Source organism: Cinclus cinclus, chromosome 14 (assembly GCF_963662255.1).
Source record: "Cinclus cinclus chromosome 14, bCinCin1.1, whole genome shotgun sequence".
Lineage (NCBI taxonomy): Eukaryota > Metazoa > Chordata > Aves > Passeriformes > Cinclidae > Cinclus > Cinclus cinclus.
In genome coordinates this window covers 11,994,025-12,002,987 of record NC_085059.1, presented here as the reverse complement: position 1 = coordinate 12,002,987, position 8,963 = coordinate 11,994,025, and the positions used below count along the sequence as shown (strand labels likewise).

The following is an 8,963-nucleotide window of genomic DNA, read 5'->3' as shown; positions in this document are numbered from 1 at the left end:
TTAATTAAGTACAACCCCCTCCTGGTGCTCTGCTCATGCAAGGGTATTTACCTGATCAAAGTTTCTATGGTGAGGATTAAAAATTCATTGCTTTTTGCAGGTACTGGTACAAATCTAAGGCTTTTTGCAGGGATTTTTCCAATTTATTTGTATTACATTTGGGCATATAAATAGAGAATCAGAACAAGTAATTTTTTAGCAAACTCATTATTTACATATCTCAACCTTACCTTAAATTACAGTAATTTCAATTTTCTGAAATTAAGATCCAATATAAATAAATTTAAAGCTGCTGAATCAATATCTGTGCTAATAGACCTAAATTAGAATTTTCTGCAGCCCAACCCGGTATAGCTGTAATATAATACTCACTGTAATATAACTAGTTAAAAAAAACCATGAAAATGGTCAAATCAAAACATAAGGTTCTTGTATTCAGGCCACAACCATGTATCTAATTTAAAAGTCAGAAATGCATCACTGAAATAACAGGCAGAAGCTTTAACAAAGAATAATCAGCTGAAAGCTGGGCCATTTAGAGAGGTACAATCAAACACATCTGCTCCCTAATAAAACCTCTACAGTCAAATACCAAGTTAAATATGTGGCTTACCACGCTAAAAATAGGTATCATCCTATACCACCTGAAAGTCCAGATTTTAGACAGAAAAGTACAAGCTGAAAACGCTACCAAATTTAGCTTCAATAGAGATTTTCAGAGATTATCAGTGTTGACTATTTGGAATGACACTTCCTCTCATTGTGCAAAATTTGTAAGAGATGGAAAACAAAACTGTTTCTCTTGTAAGTTTTACAAACACTAGAGCAAAGATTTGATACTGCAGGTTGGGTGCCAATATATAAATTTCTCATGAGATGAACTGTTTACATAAAAAATGTATCAGAAAGAACAGGTGAGAACTGCACTAGGATTAGGTTGCTGGAAACTCATAAACAGATAGTTAGTTCTCTTACTTCTTACTTTTTGATTAATGACCTTTATAAGCACCAGGATCTTCTTGTTGGTTTTGCTTAGCTCTTTTCCACAATAATCATCAAATTAAATTAATTACAATCACAACAAGTAATGCATAACAAGGCAAGGATAAGGACAACAAAGTGGCAAGTTTCACCAACATACTCCAGAAGCAGCTACTTGGTTCAACATTCTGAACTTTGAACATTTGAAGAGAATACAGGGATTTCTATTCCTTAGAGCTTTCTTTAAAAAAATGGAAACGACACAAAATGAGCAAGTCTTGTTAGTTATAGTCATACAGGATATACACATATATATGGTTCTGCTGAAGGGAATTCTCTTCTTGTTCTCACTAAAAAGAACAAAGGCAGCTTTGTAAATGTTTATGAAGGAGGCTGAGAAGGGCATCATCTAACTAAAGCAAATAAATCATCCACTGACACTTGCATCCTAGCCTTCACATTTGTCATATGCAGACACAGTAAATAAACAGAACCAACATAACTGGCAGTCAGGGACCCTGCTCTCCCTTTCTGAAAACTACTGGATTTAAGGCCCCTTTCAAGCATTCTAACAGGTAAGAGTTTTAATGAGGGTTTAGACCTGCCTGTACAGTCAGATGTTAAAGGAACACAGTCCAGAAAGCTTTCGTGTAGCTACTGTGTGGAATTCTACAGCCATCATGGTACTTCAGAGCCAAAAACCAAAGTAAGTTCATGGCAAAAGATAAAAGTAAAGAAATAGACGCAAAGGTCTGTGAAAACATCTCCCATTTTGTTGTAGGTGTCCATGGAGCGACTGATCACTTCTGCAGGGATTCCAGACAGGAGAAGAGCAGCAGTCAGTACTGTTGTTTTCACCTTCTTCTCACACTAAAAGGAAAGAAAAACCAGTATCATTTTAGTTCTTCTAATCCAATTCTGCTTTACATGTCACCAGTGTTGTGCCAATTTCACACGTTCCAAATTCATTGGTAGGAGTAGCAGGTTTGGATTTGATTCTGTCCAAACACGCTCCAGGAGTCCCAGCACTTATCCTAGACAGAGATTCCTGTTGTGATGGATCCACCAGAGCTGAGTGAGAGGCTGGTTAACAGCAGATAAAACTCATCCTAGATATTCTGCCTCCTTCACACTACTGCTCCCAGCAGGCTGAGACGTGAGGCTGGATGAACTGGATGTTCTGCTACTGTCAGAACAGGATTCATCTCATCACACTTTGGAAAAAAAAAAAACAGAATCCCAGAATGGTTTGAGTTGGAAGGGACCTTAATGCTTATCTCATTCCAACCTCCTGCTATGGGTAGAGACACCTTCCACTAGACCAGGTTGCTCAAAACCCCATAATTACTGTTAAGTTTTCTAACAGAAAAATTACTTAGAGTTGAAAACCAATTGTTTCTGGTTTACAACAACTTCATTTGACAGTTTTATCCTCTCAACTCAGAAATTCTCCAAGACCTTTTGAAAGCTGTTCTGTCCTTAAATTGAGGAATCCCAAGTCTGACAGGCAGGAAAAGGTGACAGTGGCTGAAAATTCTAGTAATTCGATGATACTTGCTGGATATTTTAATTTAATCCAATCCAAATAAAGCATTCAATAATATTTCTGTGTTTCATGGGAGAAAAATTAAGGTTAGCAAAGGGATTGACCTCACATAGGTCTAACTGCAGTAAAAACAAGTTGTGGAAAGGAGCCACCTCTTTGAATTCTGCAAGAGCTGAAGAGCTGATTTTAAGTACACCAGAAACAAGATAAAGATGATGTATCAGATGAGGTGGTGCAAATCTAAGATTAATTTTACTGGTTTGTGTTGTGACACATCATCTTAGAATGACTATCATGATATATTTAACTACAAAACAGCTGCTGATTTATTCTGATTTTCTACAAGTAATCTGTTTTTCCTTATAAAATGCAAATTTTCCCTCTTAACTGTGGATTGAATATCATTCAATCCCACTCTGCACCACAGACCTGACAAAATCATCAACCTACCAAATGCTTCAGCACAATTACCTGTTGTAAATGCATAAAGCAAGCAGTATAGCAAATAAGCAGCAAGTTTGACTCACAAATAAATGTTTCATTTCAAGCTGCCATTCAAACCAATAGCAGCAATGGAATGCAAAGACCTTAAAACTCAACATGCTGCCTCATTTTTTAGCAAACATTCTCCCAAATTTCATCCAGATATTACATGCAGAACAGCTGCTTAGCAAAGCAAATAATAACCAGAGAAGAGCATGGTCTAGAAGAAAAGCCAAGTATCCTGAAGAGATGAAAGAACTACCTGGATTTCCTGGTGAAATGCTTTTAATTAGGTTCCACCTACACAAGCTGCTAGTCCATGTTTTCACTGCAACTTAAAAAAGATCCTCAACTAAATCTGGAAAGATTAAAAACTAGTATAAACTATCAGCATTGGTCATTCAACTCTACAGTTTAAAACAAGAGAAGAATACTTCACATGCACTGGTCCTAAAACAATACAATCTAAACACAAGTTTAAATTGAAAACACTTAAAATTTATTTAATTCTGAAAAAAAAAATTACCTTTGGAAAGTACTTGGACAGTCCCATGTAAGCAAGTTGTAGAGTAAGAAATGGTGCAAATATTGACTGAAGGAACAGAAAAGAATATATAAAAATTAACTTGGTCAGAATCGCTAAGAAACACAAAGATTTAATGCTTCCTAAGTAATAAAAGAAAATTAGCAGATAAAGATTAATTTGTGGAACAGCAACATTGTTCTCGAACACTACAAATCTAGGTAGACACATTACATGTCAAAAATAAGGTTCTGCCCTATATTCTTTGAGCATGAAGAACTGAAATGGCAGAAGAGAACAGCAGAGTGTAAAACTCAGCCCAGGGATCCAGAAGCTCAACAGCTGTACCTGTCTCACACCCCTGTGCTGTTCAGGCAGGCACTGGGAATACTGAGGAACTACTTTTCACAGGCTGATAAATGAGTAGGATCGACTTATCTTGGTACAACTATTATTCTTAGAATCACAGAATGGTTTGGGTTGAAAGTGACCTAGAAGGCCATCTCATTCCAAGGCCATCTCATTGCCCCTTCCACGGGCAGGGATACTTTCCACGAGACCAGGTTGCTTCAAGCTCCATCCAACCTGGCCTTGGACACTTCCACAGATGAGAACTCTATTCTTACTCTATTATTCTTTTATGGACGCTGAACTAGAGGAGCAGCTGACTCATATGATCACCAAGACGGGAATAAACTTGCAGGGGACTTAAGCTGCAACAACTATCCAGTGTATCTGCTCCTGAAATACAACAGACCAAACGTGCTGCTTTCAGTGGTTACACAGTGGCTATGTTGGTAGCAGATTAATCTCATAGAATTCAGCATTTTTAAAGATTTTTTTACAATTTTTGGAAATGTAAAGAATGCTTGAAGTTCCCAGCTTGGTCATTACTGATAGACTTCAGCCCCAGGTATTTCCCAATAATTTGCACCAACCAGCAGGATCGTGTCCCTGAACTCACCAGGTACTTGCACACAAACGCCCTGACCATGATGGCAAGCAGAGCACATCCCACTAATCTGAAAATGCGGAAAGAGTCAAACTCCTCTGCCGCATTCCCATTCTCCTGGCGTGGCTTCTCACTCATCAGCTGGTTCCTCAGTTTCAGAGCTTCATCAAACCTGGACAGGTACTGCTCCAAGCCGTGTCTCGGTGGCCGAGGTGCAGCCTCAGAGGGCAAATCTCCCCTGTGACTGTGACGGTGACGGAGCTCGCCTGTCCCCTCGGTGACCAGCTCTGGGGTTTTACCAAACAAGTCCTTGTCCCCTCTGAGCTCTGCCATGCTGCCTGCGTGGTCAGTTGAGCCTGCCACATTACACACAGAATCACCAAGCACAATCCGCTTGGAAACTGAAGGAATGGGAAGGGAGTTTGATTTATCTTGCTCGTGCTGAAGCTTTAATTCTGTGTGAATTTCATCATCTAAGAAGAAAAATAAAAATACAGAGTTATGCTCAGTGAGTATGTGGAACAGCACTTCAGCTACACTGGATCAGGAACCTGGGTCTCTGCTTCCCAAGAGAAAAGACAGATTTATGATTAAAGAGGGCATTCTTCATGGAACAGACACAAGACATAAAGCTGTGCAATGTAGGTCAGAAGTTGAAGCTGTCAGTCAGAAATGGAGAAATCAAAATACTGAACTTCCTTAAGTAACAGCACTGCACGCACAAGCAGAAAAATCCAAACACATGGACTGATATTAAAAAAAAAAAAAAAGACAAGTATTTGCAGAAAGTGAATCAACCAGAAGAGCACTAACACCTGATAAATAAGCAGACAACAGAAGTGCACTTTAGCTTGCTGTCTCCTGTCAGAGGCAGGGCATTGTTAACCTGCTCTCTATCAAACCTGAAGACCCATCTCACAGAGAGGGAGGTGGTGATGGCAGAGAACAAAAGCCAAATCAAGAACGCGTCTGGTCCTACCAGACAGCAAGAACTAACACTTCTTGTAACGCTTTTCAGTGTTACATCAGACTGATTGATGGCTCGTGGACATCCCTGTAAACTGAAATCTGAGAACTCTTTTCTGATAAGACAACCCACTTGAAGAATGTACGGAGACATAACTGAGCTACCTAGGATAGGGATCGTCAAGAAAATTCTACATGCCAACCACAAACGTCTATGTCACTAACCAAGTGTGAGATAACTTTGCTATAAAAAGCCAGCTATGAAAGCCAGCAGCTACTGACTAAAATCATGGGGGAGCCTCATCGTTTTTTCAACTAAAAAAAAAAACCTACTTGCAGTGAAATGACAGCTTGTATGCTCACTGTCTAGGGACCGTGACGGACCCAAGTGCCGACCTTGTGACGGCACAGGGATTGTATGGGCGGGTCCCTCGCGGAGCAAGGCAGGTTGTGCCGCTGGAAGCATCCCTGCGAACGAAGGCGGCACTGAGAGACCGGAGAGCCAGCCGCTCCTGCTCACCAGGAGACCACGGGCAGCGGTCACGGCCGGAGAGGCCGAGGCGTCACCGCAGCCCCGGAGCCCTCACACAGCCCCGCCGCACGCGCTACGGGCTCACCCTTGGCCGCCGCGGGCCGGTGGAAGCCCATGATGCGGTTGATCCGCTCCTCCGAGTTCATGAGCAGCTTCCTGCGGCGCAGCTCTGCGCGGCGCTGGGACGCCGAGAGCCCTGCGGGGGGACCCGGCGGTGTGAGCGCCGCTCCCGCGCCGCCGTCCGCCATGCCCGGCACCGCAGGCCCGCCACCACCGGCCCACCCCGCCCAGCGCGCAGGCGCCGGCGCCGCCCGCCTCCAGCCGCTGAAGCGGGCGCCGCCATTTTGCGTAGGGGCAGGAGAAGGGCGGGCCGCGCTGGGAGGGCGCTCCCCGCTCCCCTCTCTGACGGCGCGGCGCCCGCATTCAAGATGGCCGCCCCGGCCTCAGAAGTGACGTCAGGGAGCAAGGGGCAGCGGCGTGAGGCCAGGACGGAGCGGTGGTGCGGCCGGGGGGAGCCGGGTGACGGCGGCACCCCGAGGCGGGGCGGGGGCCGTCCCCGCTGCGCACAGAGAACCGCCGCCGACCCTGGCACCGCACCGCTGCGGGACTGACGCTGCACACTGAGGAAACCCCGACAGACGAGCACCTCTCGAGGCCGCCAGAGCTACTCGCCTTATAGAACAGGGAGCGTATTGACTTCTTTCCACTAAGATCGTCAGCGTAACGTTCGTCTTTATGTACGCTCCAAGTCCGTTACGCGTCTCTCTGCGTTACTCTTCCCTTACCTACACACCCCCTGGCAAAGCACGGCCAAACCAAATTAAACAGAGGGCTGCCATCACCACTGCCTTCGACAGCCCTGGCACCGAACAGCTTCGCTCCCCAGGCCGGAGGCACTGCCATAGGAACAGGACTCACCTGTGAGAGCCTGGAATTCCAAAACCCAGTGCCAGGACAGGTGCCGGCTGATCCCCACGCCACAATAGGAGTGGTGGAGTTCAGCAGCAGCAGCAGGACAGTGTTACGTGTATTGGGGGAAAAAAAACACAGCTGACAAGTCCAATTAATATTTCTACAATACTGATTGAGAGAATTCTGTATTTAAAGCCAGTTAGACACAGAAGTCAGACTACCAAGCTCATGCCTTAACTCCTTTATGATGGGCTAGAGGCAGCAGTGACAACAATTCAAAAAAATTTGCATGCATTAAGATGGAATTCACAAAAAAAGCTGCTGAAATAATGGGATGTTAAATGAAGATACAGGATTACCTAAAATAAAATTGATCACCATCTTGGAATGCTGCTGAAGGCTAAATTCCAACCATCACCAGCTGGACTCCTGTGACCAGCATGGTATTTATCTCAATTGATTAAATACACTGTTCTACTTTTATTTATAAGAAAGCAGTGATGGACTGGCATGACTTCTTTCAATTAATTTTATTGAGTAGCCAAATCTGATAAATTAGCACAGATAAAATAAGCATTTGCATGTGTTATAAATGACTTTTTACAGGAATAAAACAGTGAAAATTACAAATTGTAAAAAGAAGGACAAGTAAATCCTGTCTCAAATTCAGAAGGGGAAAGATTTATAGCTTCATACTGAAGATCAAATCTTTGAGTTCAGAGAACAAAGATTTAATATTACAATATTATACACTACTTTACAAAATTAAATTCACTATAAGGATTACATCCAGAATAGTAAACAGAACCTTAAAATCACATTTAATGGTCCCTTAACAGCCATTCTGCATCTTTGATTAAATTAAGAAATTAACTCTAAATAAAAGTGAATCATTCTAATTATCGCAACACAGTCTATGTGGACTTAGACTCAAATATATTAATTAAAAAATAATAATGAAAGCAAAGTAAAATGGATGGTAGTAATGTTGGCTGAACGCTAATGTGTCAAATACACAAATAGTTTTTCAAAGAAGTGTTTGACTACAAAGAGAGACACACCTCTACCACATACTTGCAGTGGTAGAGTTGTCACGCTGAGATCTAAGTACCAAACCACTCTTGCCTACTTTTGCAGTCCATCTTCAGTGTCCTCATTTTTCAATTGTATGTAAAAAAAGCAATCACAAGTAGTATGTGTGTTCTCGTTCCCTGTACTGCCATTACAGCAGTACAAGTGAACCAAGCAGGCCTTACTCCACCAAAGTTCAATACAGAATTTCTTCCAAAGTGAAGAAAATGCCAAGAGGGTTCATCTGACTCATGTATCATGTTTTGCTCTGTAAAACTTAGGGACTCAAATTCAAACTTGTTTACTGCCACAAAGACTGAGATCTTGAGCCATTAGTCTGGTGTACATAAAGCAAGGAGGCCATCCCCAGTAATTTTGTTTCTTCAAAAATTGGATATAGTAGCAAAATACAGTCATCTAAGAAACAGACTTTGGGGGGCTATTTGATGCAAGGATGGCTTTCAATTAAAAATCTGAATGATAATATACCCAAAACACAAGGTTTAGGGCAGAACCTATGCAAGTGCAGAGGTTCCATTTATGATTTAAATGAACAGACCCCTTTCCCCCTCCCCAGGGGAAAAAAAAAAGCAGACTGTCAAAACTTAAGACACCTCTTCACTATGACTAGAAACTGTGCAATTCTCTGAAAAGCAGTTCAAGTAAATATATTCCTGTTTGCTACAGCGGCAGCAGACAGGGAATCTTAAATTGGTTCTATAATAATCTTTTTATGTTGTTTTAGCCACTGTTCTGAACTTCAGCTTCTTGTGCTCAACAACAATTTGTCCCAAGGAAGTCCTCCCCTAAAGTAAGGCCACTACTGACAATCACAGGCATCTACAGCCTGAAATGGGAGCAAATGTTCACCTAAATGTTGACCCTACTGACATTTGGATCTCCAAATGTCTTAAGCACAGTATATTTGACCCCTCAAGTGTTTTACCTCTTCAAGTTGCCCCAGAAAGTAGGTTTTGCAAGACCTTTAGGTTTACTA

At 42.3% G+C, this 8,963-nt stretch overlaps 1 protein-coding gene across 1 annotated transcript; it reads right to left on the bottom strand.

The window, feature by feature from the left end:
* Positions 1-137: 137 nt before the first annotated feature.
* CAMLG (calcium modulating ligand) lies at positions 138-6,231 on the bottom strand. The gene is made up of 4 exons (XM_062502027.1): positions 6,069-6,231; positions 4,498-4,958; positions 3,537-3,602; positions 138-1,851 (listed from the first exon to the last, which is right to left on the bottom strand). Exons 1-4 carry the CDS (start codon positions 6,229-6,231, stop codon positions 1,660-1,662), a joined length of 882 nt encoding a protein of 293 aa, XP_062358011.1. The 3' UTR covers positions 138-1,659.
* Between the last annotated feature and the right edge of the window lie 2,732 nt (positions 6,232-8,963).